General features: G+C 32.1%; 2 protein-coding genes and 1 long non-coding RNA gene across 4 annotated transcripts in view; 2 read left to right on the top strand and 1 right to left on the bottom strand.

Moving 5' to 3' along the window:
* Positions 1-1,921: 1,921 nt before the first annotated feature.
* On the bottom strand, positions 1,922-7,422 carry LOC132729716 (ciliary microtubule inner protein 2C-like). The gene is made up of 4 exons (XM_060715537.1): positions 7,266-7,422; positions 6,292-6,565; positions 5,925-6,037; positions 1,922-3,401 (listed from the first exon to the last, which is right to left on the bottom strand). Exons 1-4 carry the CDS (start codon positions 7,334-7,336, stop codon positions 3,254-3,256), a joined length of 606 nt encoding a protein of 201 aa, XP_060571520.1. The 5' UTR covers positions 7,337-7,422; the 3' UTR covers positions 1,922-3,253.
* Positions 7,423-7,632: 210 nt separating this feature from the next.
* Positions 7,633-17,780, top strand: part of LOC132729714 (voltage-gated purine nucleotide uniporter SLC17A9-like) — a 30,417-nt gene continuing 20,269 nt past the window's right edge. For both annotated transcript variants that reach the window (XM_060715535.1, XM_060715536.1), the window contains exon 1: positions 7,633-7,786. In XM_060715535.1, the coding sequence (XP_060571518.1) occupies positions 7,737-7,786 (50 nt within the window). In that variant the 5' untranslated portion in view covers positions 7,633-7,736. The remainder of the gene's footprint in view (positions 7,787-17,780) is intronic.
* LOC132729720 (uncharacterized) lies at positions 11,232-12,088 on the top strand. Its single transcript, XR_009625661.1, has 2 exons — positions 11,232-11,655; positions 11,946-12,088. It is a non-coding gene; the product is annotated as an uncharacterized LOC132729720 (long non-coding RNA).

Raw genomic sequence — 17,780 nt, 5'->3', positions numbered from 1 at the left:
TTCCTAAAAGAAATCGTAAGCCATATTTTATAGGTACATGTAATTTATTGATAGTCATGAAGTTTTCCTTTCTTAAACAAATGACAGAAAATAGGTGATCTGGAGTTGAAAACTAAACAACATGGTAAAATTTAAAAAAAGTTTTCAAGGTTACAGTTTACTTGAAATTTTTACAATATTCAGGTCCAGTTAAAGAATCTTTCTTACATCCAGATTCATGTCATCATATCAATTTAAATAAAACAAAATTCTAATTCACAGTTATTAAATTATTCAAAGCCTAAAAAATTCTTGCTGAGTATTTCACTGGTAGATTGGTCCTAGAGGTCTCAAACATTGCCCAAATTTAATAAACTGGGGGGGGGGGGGAGATGTTCCTCATAAGTCTCATTGCATTGTAGAATAATCTGAGTAAATAAAATACCTCTTGCATGAGATCATTCTAAAATTCTATGACGCAAAATGCGCATGATTATTGATTTTATCCCCTGGCCAAAGGGGATAAAAGAAATGGTCTCTGTCTGTGTGTCTGTCCCAATTTTGTCTGGAGCATAACTCCAAAAATCATGAAAGTACTCCAGCGATTTTTTTAAAACTTCAAACACTGACAGAGCACATTAATAGGAAGTTCAGTGTGCAAGTACAATAACACTGCTTCGACTTCTTTTAGAGTTTTCCCTTTTATCAGATTTACCTGAAAAACATTGTCCGGAGCATAACTCAAAAGGACTGGAGCGATTTTCTTCAAACTTCATACACTGACAGAGCACATTGGGAGAAAATGCAATATGTAACTTTGGCTTTTATTAGAGTTATTCATTTGATCCCTGACCTGTCCAATTCTAATTATCAAGTCCAATTCTAATTATCAGATTAGCAGATATAATAAGAATTTCACAACATTTTTGTTAACAAAAGAGCACATGTTAATGTTTGTGGTTAAATGTATTGTTATTCAAATAAAAGGTCAGAGTAGGGATTTATCAATTCCTTTTTATCAGATTCATTTGAAATCTTTTGACTGAAACATAACTGCTACAGTACTATATTTTCTTCAAACTTCATACACCGACATTAATCAAACAAAATAAATAGATCAAATATGTTACTAGCTATGCTAACATTCTCTCCATTGCCTACTCTTTTTCCATTTTAAGATTTACTTGAAAACTTAACTTAGCAGGACCAGGTAACATGGCTCTTGTTTAAAATGAGTTTGGTTATCCCCATTTAGAAATGATATGGTATATAATGATTTGCTCTTATGTAAAGTTATTTATGTCCTGTGTAACCAGGACTGTTTAACTGATATAGGCATGAAACTTTCTAAAAGTAGTTATCAGCATGTGAACTTATACATCCCAAAATTTTAATTCAGCAGTTTGTAATGCCCCTCATAAAGCAAAGCTTTGCATTTTTAGACTTGTGTCACATGTAACTCAAAATTGTAATTGCTATGGCAATGAAACATTATGAAAGTCTACCTCGAACCTTGGTATTTTGACACAAATTCACTTATGAATTCAGCAGTCATGGATTATTTCATGCCATATATTGTCAGTGGTGGTAGTTCTACCCTGGTGGTGGCTTGAATCTGAATGAAATTAGGGGCACCCAATCTTTTAAACAACCAGTGCAATTATATGGTTGCTGTCTTCCACTATCAGTAAACAGCTTCTGAAGCTGTATGGTTTCACCACTTAAAGAAACTTATTGATGGAATAGCTTCGGTATTTACCTTAGAATAAGCCACATGGAGGATACAGACTATAACAACCTGAATTGTATTTTATAAAAAAATTAGACTGTATGATGATCTAAAAACTACCATTACCAGTTTTTAAAACATAAGATTCTTGCTAAATAAGTTCATTATTGAGAAAAGGGCTCATTAATATTGATTAATAAATGACAGAAATCATTCACTTTTAAAATTATGTATTTCTAAATTTCATTTTGATAAGTACACATGATTGAAAATGAAATAAAAATATAATTTAGGGAATGATTGTTCAACATAACAAATATATATACTAACATCATAAATATATATACATGTATATCTATAAAATACAAGACATTCAAACCTTTTGTAAAATGATGTCCAGAACTGATTGATTACTTTTTTTTAAAAACAAGAGAACAATTGATTGAAAACTTATTATTTAGTTTGATATAAGTACAGAAATAAAACTTAAGTCTAAAGAATGATACAAACAATGTCAAATGTAAAGAAAAGTTGACAAGATATAATTCATTATAGCAACTGACTTGCTATTAATATTCATGAAATTGGCTTTTACTGTAAGTTATTATGCCAGTAAGATTAGATCATTTCAAAATAAGTTATAAATATTTAATCTTATATGATCAGATAACTTGCTTAAAATAAAATAAAGTATTAAGTGTGCAATATACAATGTGTTACACTTAAATGCTATAATTATATATACGTCTATACAGTATTCTGGTGTATTTATTTCAAGGACATCATATTTGAATATTTGTGTAAATTTTGTAATTACCATAGTGTTAAAAGCTTAAATTCCCAAATCTGACTTATTAACCTACAATAGAATTATGACTTCTTTACAATATTAGATTGAATCATTTTACAATACAAAGCAACTGAAGGCAATGTGGTAACATAAAACAAGAAGACAAAGATAATGGTTGCACACAAGATTCACAATTACATGAAAATGATTAAACATGAGATACTTTAAGATGACAGTTTTAAAATATAGAAGTATAACGTAATATGTGACCATGTCACCCTATTTAAAGTGAAGCATCAATCTCATTAAAATCAACTCTTTGTTTTTACTATGTCTTACTCTGACAGGTAGTCCAGTAACCAGTAAGGATATGAGTTTAATAAGAGTGAAATAACATCTGTCTTAAATTTTGTAAATATATTATTTGCAAAATAAATACATTATATAAAAGTAATTAACAAAAAAATGTATTTAAAATATGAAATTAATACTTTAATTGAAAGTCCAGTTCATTTTTAAAAATTTCAACCTTTAACAAGTTTGAGCAAAATAAACCAACAAAAAACAGATATTTTAAATTTAAATAAAAATATTGTAAATCTTTAAACTTTAACAAACAAACAAAGCCAAGTGTAAACAATAAAAATGATTATCCTAAAAAAAGAAGTGTATAAAAATTTCTCTATACTAAGTTAAAACAATTATCACAGTTCTTTCATAGTTTAAAAATCTGCTGTTAAAGGTTCTGTATTGATTTATCTTTTCTCAAATACAACATCCCTCATTTCTCTGTCACGTTGAGATGACATTGTCGACGTTCTCTTAATCAGGGGTAATCTACGGGCCTCATGTTCCAGGTATGGTAAATTGATATCGTCTGTGTGACGTGTTGACAATATCATGCTGCAAAATATGATAACACAAGTTTAATAACCTATCAACATATGTAACATAACATAATATGTCTGATCTTACTAAATTGTATGTTTTTAAGATGTCTACAATTGTACCTATTACAGAAAAAGAAAGCAAAATTAGATATTATGCAATGGTGACTCGCAGCCTAGACCTCCAAACACCTGTGTCCCCTAATCGGATTGTCAAAAAGTATTCCTCTTTTCTTACAGTCAGCAGGCTAGTAAGTTATAATACAACACTTCATGTAACAATTTGTTTAAAATTATTCTTGCTACACTTTATTTTCAATGTGTTACAAGTTGGTACCTGTGTAATGTGAGAACGTGTTCAATAATTAGTGTGTCTTGATGCTTGATGTTAGTGTGTTTTGCTGCTTGATGAAAGTTAAATTATTCAATTTAGTCCTGGTTACCTAGGGTGCAAATGGACCAAACATGTCCCTACATGTACATAAATCATATATAAAATCTGGTCTACAAACAATTTTAATGCATGTAATTATCATATAACAAAGATGATAAAATATATATTGATAACATCTCAGGTGTACATTAAAACTCTTATATTTTCTTTGCTTACCTTACCTTTCAGCAACTCCTCTTTACAAGTAAGAGGAGCAGGAAATTGTTGTTTGTGACAGAATTGATGATCTTTCACAAGTGTTATATACATAATATATTTTTAGTGGCAAGTTTCCAATACATGGTCCTTATTTAAAGGTGGTCTCAAAAGAGTGTTCATTTTCTGGGTATTTATTTATTTATTTATTTCAATACGCGTTTCATTTTTCAGTATTCCTTTGTATGTGAGTGTATTGCAATCTTATCATTTAAATTACAATATGACCATCCAATATCAGTGCAGTCCTAAACAATATAATACTACATGACAAAAAAAATGCTATATGAATAATAAAAATTGCCTTACATTAAAAAAAGATCTTTGTTTTAATGCACTGAACAATTTGTATTTTTTCTATTCTTCTATATATAAAATTACGCTAGATATATAATGTCTTACCTTTAAGTTGTATCAAATGTATTTCACTCAGGGTTTGGGAGATTGTGTCAACAAGACTCACAGCAAACAGCAGAGAGTTAAAACAACAGTTTAAAAATGTGCAGTTCAAACAAGCCATATAACACAGCAAAATATTCTTGTATTAAAATATGTTGTGTTTTTTAATCTTTACAAAAGGTTTACAAATGCACCAATTAATAGATGAACATAAATATTAAATCTTAATAAAAGTGTCTCTGACTTAACAGAAGTCCAAATTTTAACTTTATATTGCATCATATTATACAACGTATTATAGACATGTTATATATATTATAATTTAAAATCATGATTATCATCATTATTAAAAATTAATTGTACCAACAAAAATATGGTTCAATGTATGGGTGTACTTTTTATCAATTGCAAAAGACATGCTATAAAAGTGAAGCTATAGAGTCTATTACATTCAACTAATAGAGGAGTATTCTGGCATGCAAATTAGGAATAAACAGATGTGTCATGCAGATATGATTATTGGTGAGATATTTACATATACTAGTACTTCTTCAAGTTCTTAGCATGAAAGTGACATGTATTAATTGAAGAAATATTTTAAATTTCATGTTTTCTATCAACAGATTAGGAATGGTCCAAGTTTCTACATTTGTTAAAAGCAACACATTTTTTATATAGTTTCTAAATTGGTTAATAGCATAAAAAGTGATTGCACTATTAAAACTTGATATTTTCTAGCACAGATGATTATCACTTTGATTTCTTTCATCATTGTACTACCAACTATATTCTAAAGTTAAAAAGAACATAAAGAAAGACTGGCATCCTATAAGAATGATTTTACTATTGATTAATTAGGAGAGACAGAGGTAAGTTCTTCAGTATCTACAGAGAACTGTACTTTACTATAAATTTAAAACATTTAAATTTACATACTACTGTGATTAAATCAATTGATTTTAAGAATTATTTAACTAAGAACATGATTAAAATGCTTTGTCACAGAAGTTAAGAAACTAGCAGTATAAAGCATTAGTTCAAACAATCAAATTGTATGAGCTGATGTTTCATGCAGTGCCAATCATAATATCAATGAAACAATACAATTAATCATGAATTATTAAATTTTGATTCTTCAATTATTTCAATACATATTATTGTATTCAAAACCAGACAAAAAGTTTTATGCTCTTATTGTGTCACACGGCCGATTGAAGAACATAAATATAATCTGAATTAATATCAAATCATAAATATAACACAAACATCGGAAATGGATTCACTAACAACTCACACAAATGATTTATATAAATTCATGCAAAATGTCAATAACACAATCCAAAGATACAATAAAGAAAGCATGCAAACATATACATACACAAACAAACATAGCAAGAAATTGTTAAGGAAAAGGGATAATGGTTTCTAAAGCTAAAATAAGTAAAGCTATAAAATTGTGACACCTTCTTGAATCAGTACACCCATACTTACAACTGTGCTTTACTCTTAATTTGATCTTCAGCAGATCTAGGGATCATGAAATAATCTACACTTTTTTTAGTATTGCTCTTGTCAAAGTAGTGTTCTCTGTGTTTCTGGCCAAGCTGAAATGAGATGTTGATGGTAATAAGCAATGTATCATCTTCCTTACATAAAATAAAATAGTTTTCAAAGAGTCAAATGCTTTAATTAGAAAGGCAAAACATTCACACCCTGTTAAATAAAGCTGTTTCTAAATTTATCATATGGGAATCCTATAAATCAAAGTTAATGGCCAAAATGTACATAAAGGTAAGTGAATAAAATCTTTTTACATGTATCTTTATACTGATCTAAATCAATTTATTTTATAACTTACAGAATCAAATGACTTAAGCTCCTCTTTCCTGTCAAAATCAACATTTGAGAGAGAATATTTTGGGGCCGCTAGCCATCTATCTCTTGTCCTTCCTCTGGCACTGATAACTGACTCAGGTTTGTGAGTGTAATAGGTTGGAAATTCACCACCTCTTGCATATGGATCATGTGAAGCATTTAAAACCTCATGTCTATAATCCTGGAAATATTTGTTTGTGGCATTGCCATATGTTTCTCCATAGTCATACTTTGTTGTTGGACAGTGACCTCTGTACCTGTTATAATTTTCAAAAGTTATGAAGCTAAAGAAATAAAACTTGACAAATAAAGCTTATAAATATGAGTAATATTGATAACATGGCCTCAATTTTTATTTTTTTTTGTACCTTCATAAACAATGTTGTTTCAGGAACTTATTAGTAATCCTGTAAAGTTTCATATGAGTCTCCATACAGGAAGAATTACAGAGGGCAGCAGGGTTTATAAGCCTTCTAAATATCAAATACTATGCTTGAGGTTTTGCCCCAAAATTTGAGGGTGTAAAATTGTGGTGAAATTTGACCAATACTAGATCAACTTTTTCAATTTAATAGAATTTAAGCACACAAAAAAATCCTAATATGATATTGTACCAGTAAATTGCAACCCTGGTCTATTTAGATAGAATCATTAGAATGTAAGACAGTTTAGTAGACTTCAATCAGGCTTAAGAGTTATCCTGAATTTTGTTGATTATTCTAAATTTTATTGAAATTTTAGAAATAAAAATGTTTCAGGGGGCAGTTAAGTCCCTATTTTGTAATTTCAAGCATAGGTTTTACAAATAAAAAGTCAATTTTCAACCTTTTATGTTCTCTGCAAGAACATAACTGTTGGTTTGTGCATTCTTACATGTTGAACTGAAAGTGATCAATTGTGAATAGAAACTCTAAATAATCTGATAATGAGACAGTTCTGTAAAAAATAAGTAATTACCCTGGCATAAACCGTGGCGGAATAAATGTAGAATTATGTGTAGTGATCAAAGTTCCAGCTGAACGCGACATTTTCCAGAGTGACTAGTGTTGTTGTAACAATGTTTGTGTTTATCAGCAGCCCGGAAGTAACCTGTGGACACAAAAACACGCTTTAAATGCAAAACAGTCCGAGGAAAAATAGTTCTAAACGTGATTTTCTACTATACAATATTTGACCTACAATTAATTGATTTTGCATAAAAATGATAATCAAACTTGCATTATCATCATAAATATTAAATATACTTATTATTTTTTATAATATTTACGAATAAATAACTTAGAAATTTATACGCCTCTTCGCCTTGACAACCTCTTACAAACGTTTGTTTAATGATTTCAAGCGTCTACTGCGATTGACTACAACAACAACAATAACCGGAAGTGTTCCCCACGTCAAAATGTTGGCAACTAAAATTTCATTTTAGTAATGACAGATCATGAAACTGAGGAAACTATGGAGGGCCGACATTGGACACGGTATGTTCACTGAATTCCTGCAGTTCTATTTGTAAAGATTATTTCAAAATATTTGATCCATTCCGAAAGTTATCCCGGCTCAGTGATTTTTTTTCCAAAACAACCTGTGGCTTTCTGAAGCGGCCCTTCTGAAGGGGAAAATATAGTGTGTGAAATCAGAAAGGGGAAAAAAATCCAACAACTGAGAATGAAATTTACCCACACATTTTATAAAATTTTCAATTTCAAATTTAACATGCATGGTTCATAGTAGAGGCTATCTATAGGGACAGCTTTCTGTCTTGTAGCTGATATAAGTCAGTTGCTCTCATGAAGAATATGCACATGGCATTTTAGGGGAAATTATTAGCATTTTTAGGGTAAAATATACCCATTTTGGGCTAGGGGAAACAGGCTTTATTCGGCTGTAAAATGCTGGGAAAAAAATCACTGCAGTAAATTAAGCACTGGCTCGGTGGCCCATGGCCAGTGAAAATTAGTTCAGGCCAGTGAAAATTTTATGAAAATTTAGTAAGTTATATAGTATAATTCACGAATTCGAAAACCTAGCTAAACACCGTTTTCCAGTACTTTCTGTACATGGCTCTGGGGAATTCACCTAATGGAGTGTAATAGCTAACTCAATGTTTTCGGCCTTTTTTTTTTTAAATTAAATTTATAAGAAAGAAATTAAATATCATTGTATGAATAATTCCATACAAAAAATAAGTAAATACACAAGTTTAAGCAGAAAATAACCTTATTTATTATGGAAGATTCCACTATGTCTGTTTAAATTTTATTGATTTTCATTATAAACAATTTATTTTTTTAAAAAAATTTGCAATAGATATTAAATGAATATTATAATTTTCAAAAACATCAATTTTTTTCATCTTAAATGGTAAAATAATGATGGAAAAATAGAAATATCATGTAACTGTGTTATGTACTTCATTTGGTGTTATTCCCCAGAGCTAAATCCGAAACGTACTGGAAACCGGTGTTTAGCTAGGTTTTCAAAAAGGTCAATGGTATACTCAACATCACTAATTCTGTGTCATCACTTATTTCACGGTAGTGACATATTTTCATGTGACCAGTGTTGAAATTGGTCAGAATTGACATATTTTATTCATACACCTAAACAACAAAGTTTTTTTGCAAAATTTTTTAAATCTCTAGATTTTTACAGGACTAGAATTTAACACTCGCAAACTCGCAAAATCCTAGTTGAAAAATGATTTTTCGAGTTGAAGAAAAAACAGAATACGCTCGGTAGGAAAATCCGAAATATAAATGGGGCGTAATATTCGCAGGTAGCCTAGTTATAAACTATGCGCGCACTTGCTGTCTGGTTTACATTTTCTATACCTTAACCTCGCTTAAAAAAGTACACAAATTTAAACAAGACCAAATGTCATTTTGTCCGTGTAAATCAAAGGTGATCGGAATAAAATGTCTAAACGAAAAATTACGAACTTCTTCCCGATTACTGAAGCAAATGTGTCTTCTGATAACAATAATCTGAGTACAGAAGATGATTCACAGACCTTCAGTTAAAACCGTTAAAAAATGAGAGAAAGAACTGCACGTCAGTCTTACGTACGAACTCGATGACGATGGAAATGTTGCCAAAATATTTTTGTTGTGCGCATAATCCAGACCAGACATCGTCGGTATGGCGACAATATTGCATTATTATTTTTATGCCACCGCAGCATCTGCGATGCGGTGGCATTTAGCGATTCACCTGTGTGTTTGTGTGTGTGTTATAAAGATTATATAGTGAACTTAAAAAATCTTCTTGTGAAAAACCACTAGTCCAATTTCAACCAAACTTGGCAGGATTGTTCCTTGGGTGAAGGGCTTCCAAAGTTGTTCAAAGAATTTCATTCCATGCAGAAATCTGGTTGCCATGGCAACCAAAAGGAATTATTATCCCCCGCCGAAAAGGCGGCGGGGGATATAGAAATAGTCTCCGTCCATCCGTCCTTCCGTCCGACATTTTTGTCCGGAGCATATCTCTAAAAGTATTTATCAACTTGAAACTTCATAGGTGGATAGACCTCATTGAGGAGGAGTGCAGTGCACAAGAATGATAACTCTACCCTGCATAATTTTTGAGTTATTGCCCTTTGTTATTTTTCAAAATTGATTTTTGTCCAGAGCATAACTCCAAAAGCCTATGAGATATCAACATGAAACTTCATAGGTGCATATATCTCACTCAGGAGGTGTGCAGTGCACAAGAATGATAACTCTACCTTTCATAATTTTTGAGTTATTGCCCTTTGTTATTTTTCATACTTAATTTTTCACCTGAGTGGAGCCAAACTCAAAAAGTTTTTGAGATATCAACATGAAATGTCATAGTTGGATAGATCTTATTGAGGAGGAATGTTGTGCGCAAGAATGATAACTCTTCCCTATACAATTTTTGAGTTATTGCCCTTTGTTCTTTTTCATGCTATTTTGTCCAGAGCTTATCTCAAAAAGTATTTGAGATATCAAAATGAAACTTCATAGGTGCATAGATCTCACTCAGGAGGTGTGCAGTGCACAAGAATGATAACTCTACCTTTCATAATTTTTGAGTTATTGCCCTTTGTTATTTTTCATACCTAATTTTTCACCTGAGTGGAGCATAACTCAAAAGTGTTTGAGATGTCAACATGAAATGTCATAGGTGGATAGATTTTATTGAGGAGGAATGCTGTGCACAAGAATGATAACTCTTCCCTGTACAATTTTTGAGTTATTGCCCTTTGTTCTTTTTCCTACTATTTTGTCCGGAGCTTATCTCAAAAAGTATTTGAGGTATCAGCTTGAAACTTCATAGGTGGATGAATCTCATTGAGGAAGAGTGCAGTGCACAAGAACGATAACTCTACCCTGCATAATGTTTAGTTATGCCCTTTTTTTATTTTTCAAAATTAATTTTTGTCCAAAGCATAACTCAAAAGGCCTTTGAGATATCATTATGAAACTTCATAGGTGCATAGATCTCACTCAGGAGGTGTGCAGTGCACAAGAATGATAACTCTACCTTTTATAATTTTTGAGTTATTGCCCTTTGTTATTTTTCATACTTAATTTTTCAATTCAATTTTTTTCTCAAAAAGTATTTGAGATATCAAATTGAAACTTCATAGGTGGATAGATTTTACTGAGGAGGGATGCAGCACACAAGAATGATAACCTACCCTGCATTATTTTTCAGTTATTGCCCTTTGTTATTTTCAGCCATCAGTATTCACATAGGTTTCAAATCTGTAATCACTATAGCCATCAGTTTTCATTACCAAAAGACCTCTTAAAATGGAATTATTCTGCTCTACTACATATACATTCTTCCAATGAGCAAACACATTCTTCGGGGGATGGCCATGTTGACATGGCTCTTGTAAGAATAAATTTAAAAAATCTTCTTGTAAAGACCCAAAAGGTAAGGTCTAGAGCTTAGATATTTTGCATAAGGCATTGTCTGGTAGACCTCTAACAAGATTGTTCAAATTATAGCCCTGGGTTCAAAATTGGCCCCGCCCCGGGGGTCATTGATTTTCACTATGTACATATAGTAAAAACTTAAAATACCTTCCTGTAAAAACCCAAAAGGCCTAGAGCTTAGATATTTTGCATAAGGCATCATCTGGTAGACCCTTACCAAGATTGTTCAAATTATAGCCCTTGGGTCCAAATCGGCCCCGCCCCGGAGTCATTGATTTTCGCTATATGTACATATAGTAAAAACTTAAAACACCTTCTTGTAAAGACCCAAAAGGCTTAGAGCTTAGATATTTTGCATAAGGCATTGTCTGGTAGACCTCTACCCAGATTGTTCAAATTATAGCCCTGGGGTCAAAATCGGCCCGCCCCAGTGGTCATTGGTTTTCCTTATACATGTATGTATATAGTAAAAACTTTAAAAAAAATCTTCTAGCAATTGACAAATGCTAAAGGTTAGATATTTTGCATGATACATTGTGTTGTAAAACTCTAGCAAGATTGGGGGTCATTACTATATACATATAGTAAAAAATAAAAAAATCTTATTGTCTGAAGGTACAAGGCTTAGAGCTTTAATATTTGTAAAATAATATCATCTAAAGGTGCTTTACCAAAGTTGTTCAAATTTTGCCTCTTGTGTCAAAATTAGCCCCGCCCCTGGGAGCCATAGGTTTATCCTATATGTATATAGTTAAAACTTAAAAAATCATCTTCTCTAAATTTACAAAGGATAAAGTTAAGATATTTTGCATGAAACATTGTGTAGTGAACCTCTAGCAAGATTGTTAAAATTATAGCCCTAGGGTCAAAATTGGTTCTGCCCCGGGGGTCATTGATTTTCATTATGTACATATAGTAAAAAAAAATTTTTTGTCTGAAGGTTCAAGGCATAGAGCTTTGATGTTTGATATATAATATCATCTATAGGTCCTCTACTAAAGTTGTTCAAATGTCAAAAATTGGCCCTGCCCGGGGGCAGTGATTCTCATTATGTACACGTAGTAAAAACAGAAAATAAAACAAATTTTTTTCTGAATGGGAGAAAGCTATAGCTTAGATATTTGACTTGAAATGTTGTTTGGTGGACCTGTATCAAGATTGTTATTAAACCCTTGGGTCAAAATTATGCCTTGCCCAAGGGGACAGTGACCTACTTTCTTGTTCTTTGATGTACAGCAATGACATTTTGACCATGTGCACAGTTTTAGTTGTAAAATTGAACTTTGACCTAGATTTTGATGATGTGACCTACATTCTTGTCCTTTGATGTACTGTGAGCTATGAAATTTGAACCATGCGGTGGCATAGCATTTTTCTCAAATGCAATCTTGTTTTACATATAGATTGACATTTGATAAGAATCCCTGTCCCCTAAATCAAGTTTTTGAGTAGAAAGTTATGTTGCTGATTCGTACCCCAAGCAGTTCGAACTCGTCCAAATAAATTACAATTTTAATTTTGTTATTCTCTAATTAAAAAATCATTGTGGTAAAAAGTGCTAGTTGAATTCAGATTTTGCTAGTTAAAAATTTGTCCACTAGCAAAAAATTGCTAGTGGCCAAAAAAGTTAAATTCGAGCCCTGAGTGATTTTTACGTAAAACAGAACAACATTTTACAAATTTCTGCAAAAAGCAACAATAGTCCATTAAATTTGTGCGTATGTCTGAAACAAATGTTATTTTATAAATGTTTTTGTTTGTTAAAAAAATAAATTTTGAGTAACAAAGTAAGGATAATTTTAATATTTAAAATCAAGCATTAAATAGCATGTAGAATTTTTAACTGAAACTTGAAAAAACTGAAATGTAACACCATTACCGTGATTTAAATGATGACATACTGTTTTCAAAATGGCCGACATATGGTCTACGTTTGGTCCATTAAAATTGACTTTGACTGAATATATTGTTTTTTCCTTGTACCATATAGCAGAAAATACCTATAATTTATGTTATAGCTTCTGACAGTTTATGTACCATAAGTTTCATTTGTTATTTTCTTTCTGGGTCCAAAGCATTAAGTACCGTGAGCTAAGAGGAGCACAGTATAGAATAAATTCAAAACTGAATTTGGGCTAGTAAATTCAAATTCTTAAATTCATTGACTGTAATATGAAAATAGGCAAAGCCTATGAACGGGGAAGTAAAGTAAAAAAAAAAATGTTCATTTTCTTAGTTTACATTTTCCTTTTTGAAAGTGGCATTCAATATATTATGCACTGCTTCCGTTTAGGCTGGTCCCCAGTGCACTTCATCTTGGATGGAAACCATAATAGAACAGGGAACAAAATGGGCTATTTTCATTTGTTAACTTGTAATTCGAAAAGTTGCGACTGGTCCATTATTAGTATACTTGCCATTTATTATTGCGTTACGTTGCCCTGCATGAAATGATAATGAAAAAATCACTGATAAGTATAGAATTCTATATATATTTTTTTAAATTTCCTTTTAAATATACATGACTGTGTAGTCTAAAGCCAGGTAAGCCAAAGCCTGGGACTCCTTCACGGCCCTGGGCTTTGACTTCCCCTTATCAATAAACTACCACTTATATTCAGTGTCTTTTCAATATGACTTGCCATTGAAATGTTCGTGAAACATTTTGAGGATGAAAGTCTTCGAGGTGCAAACATACAATATTCCGCTGACAAAAATGCTTTGGTAGATTGAGGGCCCTGCTTAATATGCTGCCTTTTTTCATCTGTTGCGGCATTAAGGTTTTGGATAAGACTCGTTATATAACCTCAATAGAATAAGACACATTCATTTAATTTTTATTTATTCGCAAATCCCCTTTTCAATCATATGTAATTATTATGCTGTGCATTGTCTGATTAAACATGAATGTGGAATATTTAAAGTATCAAATTACATGACTTTGTACAGTCATTAAAATTGCCTATTTCATTTCAATTCATCAGGTATCACTATGACAACCTATGGCATTTAAGAATTGTGCAAAAACATGTATGACATAAGACTAGTCCTACTAATTGTACTACGCGGCGTTGAGATATTGTGCTACTTTGTGTATGGGCAATATCTTCACTGTATGCAAAAGTGAGATTCTGGCCTGGAATAAAATTATCTCAGAATCTAGTTTTGTCATGACAATATTTTGGCTAGACATTATACTCCTGCACCACTTGGTTTAAATTAAACATGTATATTGGAACATCATTGTTGACATGATTTCAATATTCATAACTCAAGATTAGTTTTTGATTTCTTGGTTGTTTTGGGTTTTTTTGTACTTGTAAGATATTACTATAAAAATGGAATAAAAAAAAGTCAGTAAATCCTTTCAAAGAAAAAGTATGTAATTTCTCAATGTTGTTCAGTCAAAAGCGCATAGAATTAATTTATTAGCTCACCTGTCACAAAGTGACAGGGTGAGCTTTTGTGATCGCTTTTCGTCCGGCGTCCGTCTGGCGTCCGTCCGTAAACTTTTGCTTTAAATGACATCTCCTCATAAACCACTGAGCCAATTTCATCCAAACTTCACAGGAATGTTCCTTTGGTGGTCACCTTTAAAAATTGTTCAAAGAATTTAATTCCATGCAGAACTCTGGTTGCCATGGCAACTGAAAGAAAAATCTTTAAATATCTTCTTTTAAACAACCCTAAGAGCTAGAGCTTAGATATTTGGCATGAAACATCTTCTAGTGAGTGTCTACCAAGTTTGTTCAAATAAAAGCCCTGGGGTCAAAATTGGCCCCGCCCCAGGGGGTCATTGATTTTCCCTATATGCATATAGTAAAAACTTAAAAAATCTTCTTTTAAAGAACCCAAAGAGCTAGAGCTAAGATATTTGGCATTAAATATTTTCTAGTGAGTGTCTACCAAGTTTGTTCAAATAAAAGCCCTGGGGTCAAAATTGGCCCTGCCCCGGGGGTCATTGATTTTCCTAATATGTGTATGGCAAAAACTTAAAAATCTTCTTTGAAAAAACCCATATAGCTAGAGTTTAGATATTAAGCATGAAACATCTTCTAATCAGTGTCTACAAAGTTTGTTCAAATAAAAGCCCCAGGGTCAAAATTGGCCCTGCCCCGGGGGTCATTGATTTTCCTTTTTTGTGTATAGCAAAAACTTAAAAATCTTCTTTGAAAAAACCCAAATAGCTAGAGTTTAGATATTAAGCATGAAACATCTTTTAGTAAATATCTATAAAGTTTGTTCAAATAAAAGCCCTGGGGTCAAAACTGGCCCTGCCCCAGGGGTGTCATTGTTTTTAACTATATGTGTATATATAGTAAAAACTTAAAAAATCTTCTTTTAAAAATCCCAATGAGCTAGAACTTAGATGTTTAGCATAACGCATCTTCTTATGGGTGGTGTCTACCAAGTCTGTTCAAATAAAAGCCCTTGGATAAAAATTGGCCGGGGGGGTTGGGGGGGCTATATACAGGTGAGCGACCTCAGGGCCATCATGGCGGCCCTCTTGTTTAACTGTCCATGCATATTAACCCATAAAGGTGACTGGTTAGTCTCATGATATATAATATTATTTTATTTTATGCTTTTCAGTGGATTACTGATTTATCCGTGAAAATTATATTTGATAATTTCACAGTGAAAATTATCAAAATATAATTTCACTTTTTTCAATGACGAAACTACTTTTTTAAGATTTTCCCCATGTGGTACCTCAATTCTATTTTTACTGATAATTCTGACAATATCAGGCTGTTAAAAAAATAGCAAAGCTGAAATAGATAAATAACATAAATGTCAAAAGTCAAATAAAGAGAGAAAACTTACTTCTATTCCTTCAAATTCCAATCACAAAATTTTGTCTCTAAATTTTTTTGTTTCGTTTTTACAGTCTGAAAAATACATTCCTACCCCATGCAAAACTGCTCTTGATGACATTTGGGCATATTAAAGTATCCTACCAGCAATAACTGCCGTATGCTTTATGAAAAATTGAAAAGCATTGACAGCTATCACTCGTAAAATAAGTAAATCAACCCAGCGTTCCTTACAATGCCTTAGCAAACTTCCAAGTTTTCCATTTTCCTAGCTCCTTTTCTGAATGTTTTCACTTCTGTCAACACTTATTTTTTGTCTGTTACAATCCTCAAATAAGTTTTCTTTCTTTTAAAAAGGTGTATGACTAACAAATCCAAATTATATCCTTCTGTATCTTACACAATTATTTTCCTCCCATGAAATACACGACTTTAAAAAATGGCTGCCGTTTACATTTTACAAAGCCAGGTCTAATATAGAGTCACCGTACCAGTGCTCAACCAGTTTTTCACAAAATCACATAAAAACTCTTTCAGAACCAAAGGTTTGCTGGGAAACTTATTTTTGTTACAAAGCTGGACCTTTCAAACTCACAATAAGCTAAAGCGTTTTAATAACACAGATTAGGATACAATTTACCACAGAGTTGTATATAGGGTATAAAACCACTATATTTTTCAGACAAACAAACCAGTGCTCGACCAGGTGGTTTTATCTCTATCAGAACTTTTATTTCTTAAAAACAGATATGACTTTTTATGTTCAACAATTCTATTTCAAAAATATTTTGAAACATTTATGTTTTATTGTCTATAGATGAAAATATGATACAAAGGAAATGCTATACATTGACAAATAAAGTGTTTATAAGAGTTTTGGAATTTACATATACTGGGGCGTTTGAGATTACTTATTCTCATTTTTATTAGCTCGACTTTTCTATGAAAAGGGGAGCTATCCTACTCGCCCCGGCGTCGGCGTCGGCGTTAGCGTTAGCGTCGGCGTTGGCGTCACACCTTGGTTAAGTTTTTCGTACCACCCCACTTTATTTCAGAAGTATTACAAGTATGGCTTTGAAACTTACCATACTTGTTCACCATCATAACCTCCATCTACAGACAAGAGTACATAACTCTGTCAAGGTTTTTGACAGAATTATGGCCCTTTTTTGACTTAGAAAGTGTATTGAGCTTGGTTAAGTTTTTTGTACCACCTCACTTTATTTCAAAACCATTGGAGGTATTGCTTTGAAACTGACCATACTTGTTTACCATCACGACCTTCATCAACAGACAAGAGGACATAACTCTGTCAAGGTTTTTGACAGAATTATGCCCCTTTTTGACTTAGAAAATACATTGAATATGGGTAAAATCCACTTATTGCCTTAACCCTTTGAGATATTGCTTTGAAACTTTTAATGCTATTTCACATCATTACCCCATCTGTACGCAAGAGAAGGTAACTCTGTCAAGGATTTGTTTTAAAAATTAAGGCCTTTTATCGACTTAGAATCTTGGTTAAGTTTTTAGTACCAGTCCACTTTTTGACTGAACTGTTTGAGATATTAATTTGAAAGTTGGAATACTTGTTTACCATCATGGTCCCAAAACATGGGCAGGAGAAGGTAATTCTGTTAAGGATTTTATTTGAATTATGGCCCTTTTTGACTTAGAAACTCAGTTAAGATTTTCATTCTTGTCCACTTGTTGACTTAACCATTTGAGATATTACTTTGGAAGTTGGA

Source organism: Ruditapes philippinarum, unplaced genomic scaffold (genome assembly GCF_026571515.1).
Source record: "Ruditapes philippinarum isolate M1 unplaced genomic scaffold, ASM2657151v2 ctg2607_1_1_1_1, whole genome shotgun sequence".
In the NCBI taxonomy this organism is placed as follows: domain Eukaryota; kingdom Metazoa; phylum Mollusca; class Bivalvia; order Venerida; family Veneridae; genus Ruditapes; species Ruditapes philippinarum.
Note: the sequence above shows the minus strand (reverse complement) of the source record. Positions and strands in the feature narration are given on the sequence as shown.

Excerpts from the sequence above, each read along its gene's own strand:
- LOC132729716 (XM_060715537.1), bottom strand. The coding sequence starts at position 7,336 with ATGTCGCGTTCAGCTGGAACTTTGATCACTACACATAATTCTACATTT. Across the intron at positions 6,566-7,265 it reads CCGCCACGGTTTATGCCAGG|GTACAGAGGTCACTGTCCAA; the intron begins GTAATTACTTAT and ends AAATTATAACAG. Across the intron at positions 3,402-5,924 it reads ATTAAGAGTAAAGCACAGTT|CATGATATTGTCAACACGTC; the intron begins GTAAGTATGGGT and ends CATATTTTGCAG.